The sequence below is a fragment of the Triturus cristatus genome, chromosome 6 (assembly GCF_964204655.1).
Source record: "Triturus cristatus chromosome 6, aTriCri1.1, whole genome shotgun sequence".
NCBI classification, from domain to species: Eukaryota; Metazoa; Chordata; class Amphibia; order Caudata; family Salamandridae; genus Triturus; species Triturus cristatus.
In genome coordinates, this window is record NC_140589.1 from 1,595,937,921 (window position 1) to 1,595,954,518 (window position 16,598).

General features: G+C 46.1%; 1 protein-coding gene across 1 annotated transcript in view; it reads right to left on the bottom strand.

The window, feature by feature from the left end:
* PPP1R21 (protein phosphatase 1 regulatory subunit 21) overlaps nucleotides 1-16,598 on the bottom strand; it is a 395,061-nt gene that overhangs the window by 185,472 nt on the left and 192,991 nt on the right. Inside the window, exon 14 of the mRNA XM_085612732.1 lies at nucleotides 15,375-15,502. Within this exon, the coding sequence (XP_085468858.1) occupies nucleotides 15,375-15,502 (128 nt within the window). The remainder of the gene's footprint in view (nucleotides 1-15,374; nucleotides 15,503-16,598) is intronic.

A 16,598-nucleotide genomic window follows, 5' to 3' on the forward strand; every position in this document is an offset into this window, starting at 1 on the left:
TGGGGCATTGGTTGCAAACAGGGCTCAATTTGTATTTGTAAGAAACATTGTGCAGGGGCACAAGGTTTTATTAGTAGCCCGCTGCAGGTACTGCTGAATGCTGGGGCTGCCGAACAGCAAGGCTGTCATGTTTTGATTTGACTTTTTGCCTCTTTGCCCCGCCTTACTTGTCTTGTCTCTTCATTTAACTCCAGGAAGATCTTTTTCATCATTCCTCTTGGTCACTGTTTTCTCATCTCTTCCTTTCTTTTCTGCCTTTTTCTGTCTTACCTCGGGTCAAAGTCTGATGATGAAAAGTAAGTCCCAGTCCCCAAAAATGAGTGACAGTGCCCACTGTCTATAACCACTTGCAGAAATTAATCACTGGTTATAAAGTTGGTGGGAATACCACTCACAATCTTTTTGATGTGTTGTTCTTTCTATTGATTCGTTTGAAGATCAGTAACATGTTTATCTATTTAAGAGTTTTTGTGGAGTGCTGTAAATCACATACATGTTGTCAAAGTGAGTTGTGGAAGAGAACACAATAGAACTTCTGACAGAGAAACAGGATCACGAAAAGGAATATAACCCATGATTACAGTCTGAAGACCCTTAAGCCATATGGGGCATTCTTCATGGTGTCCACTTTCAAGAATGTTGCCATGCAATTTTGTTTTTACTATAAATCTTTTTATTGATGACTTTGCGATCACATACATATTACACAGCAACAGCAGAAGGGTTACACAATAAATCTTTTTGGGGTTATACGGTTTTCCACATTTGTGAAACTTGATATGCAATTTATTCCCTACCATCATCAGGGGTGTCTATATCTGGGAAGTGGGGGAAGAAGAGGTAGGGCACAAATATTTCCCCTGTATGTATTTCATTTGCCCCATATTTGTATCCATTTTTTCGGGCATCCTCTGGATACGTACACTGTCTTTTCCCTGAACATGCACCAATCCATGTCTTTCATCCATGCACTGATTGTTGGAGCCTCTTGTGCCCCCCACACCGTAGCAATATTTATTTTGGTAATCATCTGGCCCAGCGTTACCCACTGTTTTTCTTTGCTATTTAAGTCCGTTGGTTCCCAGATATTTAGTAGGCATCGTTTGGCCTCAAGGGCCAGTTTCTGTCCCAAAGTTTCTTCCATATTGTGGAGTACTTCGCTCCAATATTTACCGATATGAGTGCACCCCCACTGTACGTGTAAGAACGTACCTTCACGGCCACATTGTTGCCTACAGTCAGAATCTGCCCTGTAACCAATCTTATCCAGTGCTGGCCCCGAGAAATAGATTCTGTGTAATATTTTCAGCAGCACCAGCCTGAGTCTGGATGAAATTGCGACCTCTTTGGGTGAAGCCAATGCCTCCAACCAATCTTCATTGTCTGGGTCCCCAAGATCTGGTTCCCATTTCCCACGGAATTGCGCAAGAGGATCAAAAGTATGGTTAGTCAGTGATATTGCTTTTTTGAACATGTATTCATCAAGGAGTCTATCCTCCAGTGGGGAGGCCTAGGGGAGTGCCTTTCCCTCTGGGATGTTTGTTTTTAAGGCGTGTCGCACGTGTAGATATCTAAATCTTTCCGAGTTTGCCTGATCATACTCTTGTTGCAGCCGAGAAAATGCAATCACTCCTAGCCCCTTCCAAAGGTCCCCCACCCGAGACAATCCTATAGTGTCCCAGTTGTCAAATCCCTTTGTCTTCCTTAAGGTACACAGTTGGTCTGAGTCCCATAGAGGGGTGACCTGTGTGAGTCTCCTAGCCCACCCAAGACTTTTGTAAGCAGTATGGCATATCTGGACCGAGTGTGATGTAGACCCCGTTAGCTGTATTTTAGCGGGTCTGGAATACAGAGCCCTGGTACAGGATCCACCTGGTAAAAGCCAACTGTCCATTTGATACCCAGGCATATCGTGGGGTCGAAACATACATTAATTAATGGCTGCCAACTGGGCAGCCCAATAGTATTTCGTAATGTCTGGGAGTCCTATTCCTCCATCATGCCACCCTCTCACCAGTTTTGAAAATGATATCCGGGGTGAACCCCCCCCCCATCCAGAGCAGTTCCCTTTGTGCTTTTTCTACGGCCGCGAAGTAGGTTGCAGGAACAGGATTAGGTGATTTTTGTAATACATATAGAAAGCGGGGCAGGGACATAATTTTGAATAGTGCAGCTCTACCCAATAGTGACAACGGGAGAGTCTTCCAGTGTTCTACATCGCTTTTTCATCTTTGCAGCGTTGGTAGGAGATTATGAGTGTAATATAACCTGGGATTTTTGGTGATATAGACCCCATGATATTTAAAGCCCTCCACGGCCTCGGTCACTTTGCAATCTTTAGGCAGGGGGGGGACCTCTCCCTTTAGCACAAAAATCAGTGATCTGGTCCAATTGATAGCGTACCCCGAATATTTGCCGACATTTGTAAATATGTTCAGGACCCTGTGAATCAAGGCCCTAGGTGACGCCAAATATAATATATCATCTACGTAGAGGGAGATACGATCCTCCCACTCCTCCGACCATCTCAAACCTCTGATAATGGGATCTTTACGGATCCATGCTGCAAGGGGTTCCAGCGTCGGCACAAAGAGCAGTGGGTACAAAGGGTAACCCTGTCTTGTACCCCGTCTAAGGGCAAAGATTTCTGATATTTTTTATTGTTTACTACTACCTGCGCCAATGGATCAGAATATAGGAGTTTTATCCAACTAGTGGAGTTGGGGCCAAATTCCAACTTATGCAGCACGGCGAAAGGTACGGCCATTCAATTGTATCAAAGGCCATGGTGGCCTCCAAGGACACCACCACCACGGCTTCTCTCAAAGTATCAAATTGTTCCAATACTCCATGAAGTCGACTTAGATTTAGCGATGAGTTTCTAGATGGCATGAAGCCCGATTGCTCTGGATGGACCAATTTAGATATAACCCCGACCAGGCGAGTGGCCAACAACTGTGCTAATATTTTGGCTACTGTGTTTAACAATGAGATGGGTTGGTATGAGGAGCATATGTTTTTGGACTTTCCACCTTTGTGTATGACCACCAATGTGGCCAGTCTTTGATCTTAGGGAAGCTGACCCACCTCTCAGGCTGTCAGGTAAGGGGAAACAGCATCCAGTGTCAATTTGTATAGTTATATGGGGAGGCCATTAGGACCCATCGCCTTCCTAGACTGCAGACTCCTCACAGCTTGCGCTACTTCCAGATTAGTGAGTTCACTTTCCAGGAGTGCCTTGTCCACCTCGGACAGCGTCGGAAGTGTCATGTCTGATAATAGTGCTGGGATTCTCCCTCATTACGAGTAGTGTGTGATTCATATATTTGTCTATAGTGTTTTGCAAACTTGTTTGCTATTTCCTGTGTGTCAGTAAGCGACTACCCGGTTTCTGTTATCAGTTCCGTAACTAAGCGGTTTGAGTAATCTCTTTTGTCATATATACAAATCCTCTGCACACGTTCAAAAGTAAATCCATAAAGTTACATTAAAAATCACAATGATGCTTGTCTTTATATTTTCAGATGTCTTAAATTTCAAGCCTTCTTAGCCAACACATGTTTCATCGCTGTTACAGGGGATTACCCCGCGACTTCTTCAGGACTGAGGTCAGTTTCCAGTAGTCTCTAAGTTCCGGTGATAATTCCAACCTGGAAGGGGTTCCTATAAGTACTACTCCTGGAGAGGTAGACCAATTAGTCTTGTGTCCGGAAAGCTAAATATGCTTCCAAATATAAGGGAGTTTCTTTTAGAAGAGTTGCCCCATCCGGCAATATTGGGTAGAACCTTTCGGATCTCCAGGTCGTGGCTCGTTCCCCGTGCCATGCCAACAGTTTCCCAGCTCTGTCACCCAGGTCGTATATTCTCCTAAGCTTATCTCTACTTAATGTTTTTGTCATATCCGTTGCCACCCTTCTATATTCTTCCCTCTTTAGCTTGAACAAGTGTGTTTTTTCGACTCTGGTGACTGTCCCTCTATTTGTAAAATTTCATCTTCTAGCCTGAGCAGCTCTGCGTTCTTCTCCTTTCTATCTGTGAAATCGCTTGCCCCTGAATAACCGTCTTAAACGCTTCCCAGAGTGTCTGGGCGGATCCCACGGACCCCTCATTTTCTTGAAAGTAAAGCTCTATTGCCTGCGTTATGTTCTCTTTGATAGTAGGGTTGCGAAGGTGCCAGGGATTTATTGGTGTTAATCTTCCCACCTGACCCTCCCCAATTTCTACCTGGGTCAGATCGGAGAATGATCGGATATACTCTACAATTGTGGTATGCAGTTTCTAAGTACTAAAACTAAAGGTTGTGTATGTTCATTGGCTCCACATGGTGGTGTAGAGTCAAAGAGGAATGGAGAAGAGTCTTTAAAATAGGGGAGGTGTCAAATGTTGTGTCTCTGCGGTCCCGAAGAACCGCAGAGACACACCATTTGACATCTACAGGAAGACTATGAGGATAATCTAACACTGCCTTGAAAAAGCCCACGGCCAATGGGCAACTAGGGCGAAACACGTGTCGGCTTTTTGCTTTTCTTTTCACAAACTTTATTTGCACTCATTTGAGAAAAATACAAATAAAACTAAACAAGTAATTTCTATTCAAGCAATCCTTTGACATTTATTATACATTGACGTGGATCAAAAGGAAGGCACTACCCTCTACCTTTTCTTGAACTAAATAAGAACACTACGTCGCAGAGAAGAGAACTGCATGACAAAACTCACCCCATTAGGGTCAATAATGTGTGGCATCAGTACCGGCTCGTGTAGACACTAATATGTAGTGTCCTGTTTGGTAAAATAAGAGAGAAGATAAAAGGAGAGAGCATGAGAAACGGAATCCTCGGTGCATTGGTCAGCAGGATCGGAGCACAAACCGAGTAGAAAGGCCGCCAACAAAGCTGACTAGTGCGTCACACTCCAAACAGTCAGCCAAGAACTCCAAATGAAATCAAGACCTTTTACTGATATGTGTTTGTGGGAGGCTGTGCACTGCGAAGGAACCCAATCAGGGAGCCGGGTAGCTCACCCGACACTCACCGTGGTGAATGCAGGGTAGTATCCCGCACCCACGATGGGACTCAAACCCAGCAACAACAAGCGTCTCAACAACTCACAAAAATGCAGACTCCGTAACAAGGAGGTGTAGACACAGAACAGCAAACAGCGGTCACGGGTGCCAGTTACACCATGACCGACTAATAGCCGGGTCCAGCCCGTAGTCAATAGGTACCATGGGGCCCGTGTTAAGACCGCCGCGCAGCCGGGCTAAACTCAACCATGCGGGAGGGTGGTGACAACAAGCGTGGCCCAAGCCAGAGCATCCGGGGGCGGCGGCAATCACAGGCACAAACATTGGGTTACTTACAGTTCCTCTGGAACAAGTAGGCGGTTGTCCTACCCTCACAAAGCCGGTCCGGGCAGTGGCAATCACAGTGGAAAACCAGCTAAAAAACCCACGCGCGGTCCAGAGGGGGCGGTGCCTCCACTGAGTCCTAGGGACGCTACGTAAAAGTAACTAGGCCGTCAACCGGATCGTGGGCGCCATGCTGGAACGCCAAAACACACCATGAGTAACCAGACCCAGATCGTTGCAGCCCGGGGATATCCTAACAGTAGTGGGCTGCTAGGGATTAGTTAAAATTGGTACATCCATATCATCAAGCGTTGTGTAGGCAACGTGACGAATATGTCGTAATGGGATGTTGGTATGTTCGTAATATTAATTAATGGCGGTAAGGACAAGGCGACCTATAGCTATGTCGCAGGGGGAAGAAATAGTGTACATAGGATGCCAAACGTGTGCACCTGCACCTGTTCATATGGTCTCATTTATATTAGATGCACATAGTTGTTGTAAAAGGGGGGAAAGAGAAGAGGGGTATCAAAAATACGATAATGCTTTGTCAGAATCTTACTAGTGGCAGAGTTAACCAGTCAGTCACACTAGAATATCTCCCTGGTAGTAAAGGTAAGGTATGAAGTAGCTTAATCCCAAGGAAGAGATTAGGTTAGTAGACTCCAAGGGATATTCTCGTTGAGCCCTGAACTGTCGGTTGCCAGTCGAAGGACCCATCGTTGTTCAATGCGAAAGAGTGCATTTTTGGACATGCCAGGGTGTGACTCAAGAACGCTCCATTCAAATGAGTCAAAAGAGTGTTTTGCTTCTTTAAAGTGAGTAGTCATTTTGGTGTTAGTCTGTTTGCACCTGAAATTACTTCTGTGTTCCATTATCCGTCTAGAGGTCATACTGATGTAAAGAAGATTGCACCGGCACTTCAGTATGTAAATGCAGTTGGAAGTATTGCAATTCGTATGTGTGGTCATTTTCCAACTAACCCAATTTGGAAGTCTCAGTTCTTTGGTGACTTTTGTGATGGGACAAGCGGAGCAAGAACCGCAAAGGTAATGTCCCACGACTGGGGATAGGTCCCATAGTGTTCTTTGTAAATTGCTTTGTTGTTTTTTGGGTCTCGTGTGGATAAGCATATCCTTAAGGTTGTGGGTTCGTTTGAACGCAAACCTGGGTATGGGAAGGTTAAGTGTTCCTGTGTTAAGGATGTTCCAATGTTTGTGGATTATTTTCCTCATACGATTTGAGTCAGGTGTGTATGTGGTGACACAGGTGATGGTCCTGTCGGGTTCCCTGATCCTGTCTGTCAACAGGTTCTCACGGTTGTTGTTCAGAGCCCTTTTACATGCTGTGTAAACAGGCTGTTGGGGATACTCCCTCCGGAGTAGGTCTTTTTTCAGTGTGCGTGACTCTTTTTTGTAGTCAGTTAAAGTGCTACAGTTCCTTCTGATGCGTAGGAACTGTCCAAAGGGTAAGTTCTGTCTCAAGGCCCTTGGATGGTGACTGCTGAATAGTAGGAGGCTGTTCCTATCAGTTGGCTTGCGATAGAGGGTGGTGGAGATTTTATCTCCCTCTTTTCTGATCAGTAAATTAAGAAAAGGAATCTCAATGGCTGAGATGGTACTGGTAAACCTGAGGAAAGGGTTCAAGGTGTTGATCCATGCGTAAAATTCATTGCATTTTGTGCGTTCGCCTTTCCACAGAATCAATATATTGTCGATAAATCTTTTCCACATGAGCACATTAGTCATGTACGGGTTACCAGGGTTATAGATCTCTCTTTCCTCGAACGCTGCCATGTACATGCATGCCAGGCTCGGCGCAAATGTGCTGCCCATCCAGGTGCCCTGCGTTTGATGGTAGAGTTTGGTGTCGTATTGGAAGAAATTTTCCGTTAGCGCCAAGGTAGCACATTCCAATATGAAGGCCACTGGTGTAGGTGAGTTCCACTCACTATTGGTCAGTGCATCTTCAATCACTTCAAGGGTGGCTCTTTGGGGGATGTTGGTGTAAAGGGCTTCTACATCCAATGTGACCAAAAGGTCTACTGATGCTGGTTGCGGAGTGTCCTCAAGAAGACGTAGGACATCTGTAGGGTCCCTGATAAAAGAGGGAGTCGCCCTAACCAGTGGTTGAATGAAGTGGTCAACAAATTTGGAGAGAGGTTCTAAAATGGATCCAATCCCTGACACAATGGGGCGTCCAGGGACCGGGGTAACCATTTTGTGTATCTTAGGGAGACAATAGACATAAGGGGTGATGGGTTCTTTGGCAATCAGGAATTCGTCTTCCTTCTAAGTGATCCACCCTTGTGTTTCGGCAGAGAAAACCAAAGCAGAAATAGTTCTATTCAATCTTGAAGTGGGGTCTTCTCTTATAGGAGTGTAGTATCTCCTATCACTCAGCTGCCTACGGCACTCAATGTCATAGTCCACTGTGGACATGATTACTGTTGCCCCGCCTTTGTCTGCCTGTTTGATGGTTATGCCTTCATTGTTCGCTAAGCCCTTAATGGCAGTAGCTTCGTCACAGGACAAGTTATGGAATGGAGCAGACGTCGTTGAACTGTTAAGATCCTTTAGCACCGCTTGTTCGAAGGTCAGCACTTCATTAGGAACCATGCTGCTATTTGGTGTGAAGGTAGAAGGTCTGTGTAAACCGGAGTCATTAGTGGTAGGTGGCTTTGCTCTGGGAAGAAGGCTTGAAGGCGAATTTTGCGAAAGAAACCCTGTACTTCGCATATGTCTCTACATTTGTCATTTTTGGGTGTTGGAACATAACCTAAACCTTTCTGAAGGAACTTCTCTTCTATGGGTGAAAGAGATCTTGAGGAGAGATTTAGGATGAATTTTTCTTCCCCCTTGTCTGGCTCCTGGTCTCTACTGTTCGTGCTGGCTGGTCCTGCCATTGTACTCTCTTTTGACCTCTTCTGCACCCTCTTCCTCTGCCCCAGGCTCTGTCTAAAAAAGGTGGTTCAATCCCGGGTTGCAAGAAGGGCGGTGGGCCTTGTTGGTACATGGGGTATTGCCAGTAAGGTGGTCCCTGGTAAGGAGGTATGTTGTATGGGGGATAAAGTGGGTGTTGGAAAGGTCGGTTTTTTCTGTTATTCCAGCTGCCCGTACTGGAGTCACTGTTAGATGATGAACCCCTACGTGATGAGGTGGAGCCCTCATCAGATGAGTACCCTGTAGCTGTAGTAGTGTAATCTGCTTTGAGATACGGATAGATCTTCTCCGTAGAGAATTTCTGGATATCCTTCTGGAGTTTTGAAATCTTTTGTTTCATCAGGTATTCGCGATTGTCTGCTATCTCAGCATTTATCTCAGCTAGCTTGCTCTTGAATGCTGTGGTTTGGACAATGACCTTGATTGCCCCTTCCGCTGTTTGTATTTTGATCAGTAAGGCATCGGCGATTTTCTTTGCTGTGTTGATTATGAGAATCAACCAGTCCCTAGTGCAATGATCGGATATACCCCGCGCTAAGTGTCTCATTTCTTTGATATGGCTGACCTGGTCTGCTGGGGTGAGGATGTAGTCAATTTGGGAGAGGCTATTGTGAGCCCCAGAGTGGAACGTAAACTGAGTCTCTAAGGGGTGATGTACACGCCAGGCGTCCACCAGCCCAATCGCATCTAGGAAAGTGGGGAGGACCATTTGCGTAGGTAACAAGTCTCGGGGGTGGGGACTTCCGTCAAGACGACCCAACACCACTGAGTTGAAATCACTTCCCATCAACAGTTTTCCTTCGGGGAGTGTTAACATGAGATTTCCTAATTCTCTAAATGCAAGCGTCTGCAGTCCTGGGGGCACATATACAGATACTAAGGTAAGTGAGACATCCTCCCATCTCCTCGACACTGCAGCGTATCTTCCCAAATTGTCAGTCCAGGTATGGTTAATCGTCATTGGAAAGGATCGTCGGATCATGATACCTAAACCCCTGGACCCCGAGATAAACCCTGAGTGTGCCACCAGTCGGTAACCCCATATGGCCAGTGCCCTACAGGTGTTCCCAACTAAGTATGTCTCCTGCAGCAGGATCACCTCAGGGGCGTGCCTTTTAATGAATTGCAATACTATTCCTCTCTTAAGCTTGTCTCCTAAGCCATTTACATTCCAGGATAGGAGTCTGAATCTTTTATCTTTTGACAACCCCATATTCATATCTATTGCATCTGGTTACCACAATATTCACTGCGTCAGTGTTGGGATGAATCATACCCTCTGGAATTTGCTCGTATCTTATGGGGGTGACCGGGTGTCATTCCCTTAACTATGTCCTTCCCGTTTCTAATGATGTGAAGTGTTGCTCTACCATCTAACACATGAAATACTGCAATCAAACCCCAACGCCCTGCCTCCCTGCTTCCCCGCACTCCGGACTTGGAACGGCCCATGACCCCAACTGTGCAGAGAGCCTGTCGCCCTAACACTAAACTAGGTATAAATTGGGGTGGGGGGGGGGCGGAACATCTTCCCCAGCACCTATTGCCATGCATATAAATACTTCACCAATCCGTTTATTAAGATCGAACAATATTGATCAAGTCACTTATCGTTCTTCGGTCTTCTCGATCTAGCAGCGACACATCATTCAGCTGTCCTCTGCTTGTCCCCTCTATTCCGCAGTTCCGTCTTCACTGGCCAGCCTCGTCGATCTTCCATTTGGAGACGTGCGTTTTATGGAGGTGTGGTCTCTTCCTCGTCAGGCATTATGGTCTCTTGCTGGTCTCCATCCTTCAAGCCATTCCAGTGATGATTTTGGTGTTTCGAAGAACCAGGTCTTTCCTTCCACTTCAACCCAGAGTTTTGCGGGAAACAACAGACTAGCGAAGGCCCTTCTCCCTTAATTGTTATTGATGTTCAAAAAGGACATTCTCTGCCTTTGCACATTTATTGTGTAGTCCGGAAAGAAGGATAATTCACTGTTTTCATATTTGATAGGAGGGGTCAGACGGGCAGTTTGGAATATATTGTCCCGATCTCTGAAATGTAAAAGTCATGCCAACAGTGGTCGCAGAGGTGCTCCCGGTTTTGGCCTTTCATCTGGGACTCTGTGCGCTCTTTCAACCGTGAAAAGTTTAGACGGGTTTTTGGGTGGCAAATAGTTAGTGATTAGATCTTCAACAAACAGGTCTGCCGCCGGACCTTCTGCTTATTCGGGAACTCCAAGTGTTCTGACATTATTACACCACAATGGACCTTCATAATCATCCAGTTTGCTTTCTGCCATTTTGTTTGCAGCTTGGAGCTCTCAAATTTCATGTTGCATATGTTTGGTTGCCCCACTGAGCTCAGTGGTAGACACTTCCAAAGTTTTAACTTTCTCACTCATTTTTTGCAGGTCCGCTCTCATCAGCGTTACTGTAATAGTGATGGAGTCCATTCTGTGTTCCAGCGATGTGCGCACACCCGCTATGGCCTCCATGATGTCTTTCAGTGTTGGATCTCCATTTTCCGATCCCATTTCCGACGTTGCTATTCCCTTGCACAATGCCTCTGTGGTAGCTGGTTTCTGGGTGGCGAACTTGCCCAATTTAGTTTGGTTTTGGTTCCTTTACCGCCTGACATCACGGCCAGCGCCCCAATTTCAAGCAAAGATCCTCGTGATTACTGCCCGCTGCTCGTTTCTGAAGTTTGCTTCCCAACCTGGTCTTTCGGGGATTTCCCTGGAGGGCTCCTTCGTTGTACCAGTAACAGGTACCAAAGTGCTGTACCCTGCTGCCCGTTTCCCTTTTCAGCTGAGGCACCAACCGGTGGCCGGCTATTGGCGTACTCAGGAGCGAATTCTTTATCTCGATGTTAGATCTGAGGGGTCCTTCCCTCAATTCTGCTCACACATGTGGGTTGCACGGTGTACGCGTCTGTTTATGATCGACCTTGGGCGCCGGGGCTATCAAGTGCGTTCTTAGGACAGTTTGGGCCAGGGGTCGGCGCCGTCTGACTCTCATGAACTTGCATCTGGGTCTCTTGTTGGAGTTACCGTTCACCTTTTCTCCCCATCGCCTTTCTTTCCAGTATATTTACTTCTTGCAACCTTATGGGGGGATATGAGGCCGTGCGCTGTCTGATTTTCTTTGCTACTGTCACCCTCAACTCTTTCTTCATTCTGCGTTATGTCGCAGCAACCACGCTCACCTTTATGATAATGTGGTGGCAGGTTGAAATTTCCACGGTAAACGCCCTCCGCTGCTCCTCATTTTACTCGATGATGCCGGGCCTCCACCCATACCCCGCTAGTCCGGGCCTCGCCCAAAGCCGATTCTTAGCTTGAGCAGCCACTTCTCCACGCAGCTCCTGTCCTGAAGCAAACCTCTTTGACTCACTGGCAAGTGGGGTTTCGTCGCTGGTGCTCACCGCAGGCACGTGGTGTCTTCCACCATGTTCAATATTTAGCGTCGACATCAGAGGTCCGGTGCGGCGTGGGCAGTCAATCAAGTTCGCGGCTTCAGCGTTACGTCAGGCTGCAACTTGGTCCTCCTTCTTATTTCGTGTTGCGCCCTCCGTGATTGTTCAGATTTCACGCCGCAGTAGAATACAGGTCAGTGGCTTTAATTCTGGATTGGTGAGGATATATAAAACAGATTATGGGCCAGCAAGGGCTGGAGAATCTGTAAGCCTCAAGAATATGTGGCCATCTTGCTCGACGTTCAAGCCACGCCCCCTGCCATGCAATTTTGATGATGGTGGAATTAAGTCCCAGGTAACAATTATTAGTTTTGGGCATCTGACTGTACTGCAGGCAGTGGGTAGCTCGATCAGCAAGAGGTGTATGACAAGCTGTTGGCAGCTCGATGAGCAAAGTTATGCAAGGTGGTTTTTTTTTTTAAGAAGAAGATATCGGTATGAGTGAACTGTCTAACACCATCTGTGTTGGCTCAGAAGTAAATAGTGACTGCATGATGAGTGAAGAAAAATGTGTGGCAACCGGTGTGTTAAGTAGTATGTGTCATTGCAGCTGTGAGAAGTTGGCCTGGTATATGCTGTCCACTAATTAAAGTGGGCACCTTGCACCAGTCCAAAAGACCCTTCTGGATGATTAGGTTAAAGAAAACCTTCATTGAAAGCTATCCTAGTGATAGCTATGGAGAGCAGCCTTCAGGCTAAGTCTCGAAGGAATGTAAAGCAGCTTGGTTTACCAGATTATAACCTCCTGAATGACCAAATTAAACGAGAACCACACAAGGAATATATAAAATATATGTATTTATTACTAAACACTCTCTACTAACCTCTTTATGAGATTAGAGAACAAAGCACACAATATTAAATCACTAGAACGATAGTAAATAGCACAATACACAGTGGGCTCCAGGGGGAGACCAAACCATCTACTAAGAAAGTGGTATAACAACCACGACTTGACTAGACACAGTGCCTAGAGCACGTAGAATCGCTGGGACCCCAAGGAACCACCCAAGGTAGTGACACAGGGGGCCCACGGAGGACGGGTGCAGTGTGTGAACACAGGCGCGAGCTCCGTACAACTATATGGGAAAGTCGCGGTTGGAAATTTAAAGATTAAGGACACTTCAGAGAGGACTTCAAGCGAACCCTTAGGAACATAGAAGGTTCTAAGGCCAGCACCCTTGTGAGTATCGAGGTACCCGTGTTACCTATCCCAGAAGAGCCGGGTGCATAGGGGTCAAGTGGTGTCGGAAACGCTAGTTGATTTCAATGACGTGATGCGATGAAGTGCTGCTGCCGGGAAGATGAAAGTGTCCGGTGTGATCCAAGCCTGGATCGGAGATGAGGAGAACCTGAAGGCAGAGGGGACAGAGTCTGGGTCACTTCACAGTGACCAGGGGCACGACAGACGAATGCCCACCGATGTCGGGTGTTTCAGGTGAGAAGAGGTGAAGCTTGATTCTGCAGCCATGGGGACCAGGAGACGTCGACGACGACCAAAGTCCGGAGGTGAACTGTCCCACGAAGGATGTCAAGTGCTGGGGGGGGTCAGTGTCCGGATTGAACACCAACAAGCCTGCAACTGCAACCCACGCGGGCAGAGGAAAGATGCTTTTGTGAGGGCCAGCAACGTCCTGGGGACTCTCCAAGCTATGGAGAGTCAGGGCACGTCTGGAGCAACCAGGAAAGCCCACGGAAAGTCAAAGTTACCTTCACAGGGGCCCACAGGTCGACGGACCAGGGATCGCGAAGGGACCTCGAGCTGAATCACAAAGTACCAGCCCACGGAACACTCGTGGAGTGTAGGCCGGAAATCTTCGGTGGAAATACTGCTCGGGGTCAGGACTACAAGTAGCACAAAGCACAGCCTCAGGAGTTGCCAAAAAGCATATGCTGCTGCAAATGTACGTGGTGCACAGGGGTTCGGGTTGCACGGTCCCCACGAGGGATACGGGCCTCAGAATTGCTGAGAGCACAGATCAACCTCAGAGACCTCGGGAACCCACCTCCTGTGTTGCAGAAATCTTCGGAGTCCTCAGGAGCTCGGGAGATGCAAACCGGTCAGATGCGTTTTAGGTGCCTGCCTTGCAGGAGAGTAACTCCTTTACTCCTAGGGAGATTCTTCAGTCATCCAGCGTCGTGCAGATCGTCGAAGTACTTAGATTCTGTAGCAGAGTTTAGTCCAGGTAAAATCTAAAGTCCTGTAGTCAGGGGTTCCTACTTTATACCGTAGGAAGGGGTGGGACAAACTCTGGGGACCCACCTATAGGAGGGTCAGGACAGAGGGGTGGCTACACCCATGACCTTTGTCCATTTTCGTGCCAGAGCAAATGGCTCCTGCAACTGGTTTGAGGCTGGACTATGCACAGGGACACCAAATGTGCCCCCAGTGCAGACATCAAAGCACTCTCAGAGTGCACCCACCCAGCCCCAATACAGTAAAGCCTGTCTGGGAGGTGGTCACACCTCCCTGCGACAGGAAACCTATTGTCAAGCCTTGCCCTGCTCGAGCTTGGCTCAGCAGCAGGAGGGCAGACTCGTGTCTGTGGCTGGCAGTATCCATTTTGTGATGCCAGGGTCGAGAAAGCTGGTACCGGGTAGCCTGGTATGTCACATTTGCCCCTCTAGGAGGATGGAATCATACCTCCCAGGCAAGTTAATGGCGGGGAGGTATGATTCCAAGGTGTTTGACACCAAACACAACATGTTTCCATGCAGCCGTTTTAAAGTTAGCATTTACCGCAAGGTTATAATGCACATAAGTATATATGGTTGGCTGCATCACAAACAACGCCGAAATATACGTTCCGAAGGCTGCAGAGGGGCTCTGCTCATGCCGGTGCACCCTCTCATATAAAACCCAGCACCCTGCCTTCAGGATTGAGAAGGCCTGCCATAGGGGTGACTGATAGGTTTATATGTGCAGTGATATAGGATAGATATAGTGAACCTATATCTAATTAAGGGGTGCATGCACCACCTTACACAGGCTGCTGTAGCAGACCTGGGGTGTCATTTTGAATGGTCTCTCAGGGGTGGCATAATACATGCTGCAGCCCCTGGGAGGCCTCTGGGCTACTTATGCCCTGGGTACATAGTATACCATATACTAGGGACTTATAAGGGTACCCCATAACTCAATCTGGAGTGTACTTAAAGTACATGCAATTAATTTAGAGGAGAAAGCAGATAGTCTGGGGTCCTGAATAGCAGACCAAGTCGAAAACAGCGAAACATCAGCAAATAGTGGGGGTAACTATAAGAAGCAGATCCTACTCTCCTACAGCTGTGTGATGGGATGTGTGTTGTATGGTAGTATACTTTTTGCCGGTGTTTGCATGATCAGTGGCAGAACGTATGCTGAGAGATTTCTGTGCCGAGAATGTTCCGCTGATGACTGCCAGAAAGTGCCCGATGAGATGGGGCGAGCAAGGTAGATGTGCTAGTCATAGTGGTGTATCTCTTATGGGAAACTAAGTAAGAAACTACCGGTAGCTGTAAATAGTTAAGAGTAAGGTGTACCTAGCTACATATGAACATTAATTTCTAAATAAAACTCTGTGAAGGGAGTGGAGAAACTGGGATATGCAATAAGGATAAGGGGAAGAGGTTTAGTTACCTTGCCCACTGCGTTTGATAAAGAGACGACTGATGACAAGATGCAGTCATTGGTTGTTCTAAGCTTCTCCGTTGCTGTTGGGAGCTCTTGTTCTAAGGCTGCTTTCTGATTATAGTGCTTGGACAACTCTAGATGCAAATAAAAACACCACCAAATAAAAACAACATATTAATTCCTGCTTCAAAAGGCAAGGATAACTTTCATTAAAATAAAAACACCAGAGAATGCGGCATGTATCAGTGCAATTTATTTTAAATAAAAGCTGAAGGAGTGGGGCGACACGTTTTAATGCATTACTCAGTCTACTTAGGGCCGATCATTGATATTGATATTCTACTAAATTGCAGGTTAAATAATATTTTCCATGTTAGAAGCTGAATAAAAAGATATGACAATCAATGGCAAAACACACAATAACAGAAAATAAAGTTAAAAACAGCAGGACACTCAAGATATTATGGAGGAATAAAAGGTCATAAATGCTAGATCAACCAATCATAAACCAAGTGTAAACTCTCTAGATTTATTTTTAAAAGCCTTTAAATCGGCAAAATTGTGATACACATTTTATATTTTATTATTACCAAGGTGGCTCTGGGTTTGGTTTGTAGCACAGCATTAACCAAGACAGGCAATTTAAATGATAGTTTGCTGATAACAAACAACAGAGATTCCCCATTAAGTCATAAAACAACTTAAAATAATAGATTTTTCCTCACAAGGTTAATTAGTAAGGTTTGGTCTGTGATCTTCACAGGGGTGTTTCCCCCTACATTGAACAGGGTACTTTATCGTTTGAAATTTTCTGCAGTATGCAAAGAGAATTGAGAGAGAAAACATTCACATAATGTTGACTCGTACGATTGTTTAAAGATGGTGACATTTGGAGATGATGTTCATAAAGTGTATTGTACTGTATATTTTGTAGGCGCTTTTTCCTCTACCTGTGACCTGATGAGGCCCAAATCACTGGTCCAAAACCCATCGACATTACAGAATGGAGGACTGATCATTATCGTATATACTAGAGCTTGATACACACTTTGGACTTGGTCGAGGGCCATTTCCCTCTAGTGTGTATTGGACTACCTGTAATGTGGATTGCTTATGAAGTAATGATTTCTTTAGCAACCAATATGTATAAATGAGTGGGTAGGAAAGAATAATGGGTTTGGAACAAATATAATATATGTGATGTGATATTGAATGTTCTGAAAATTTGTT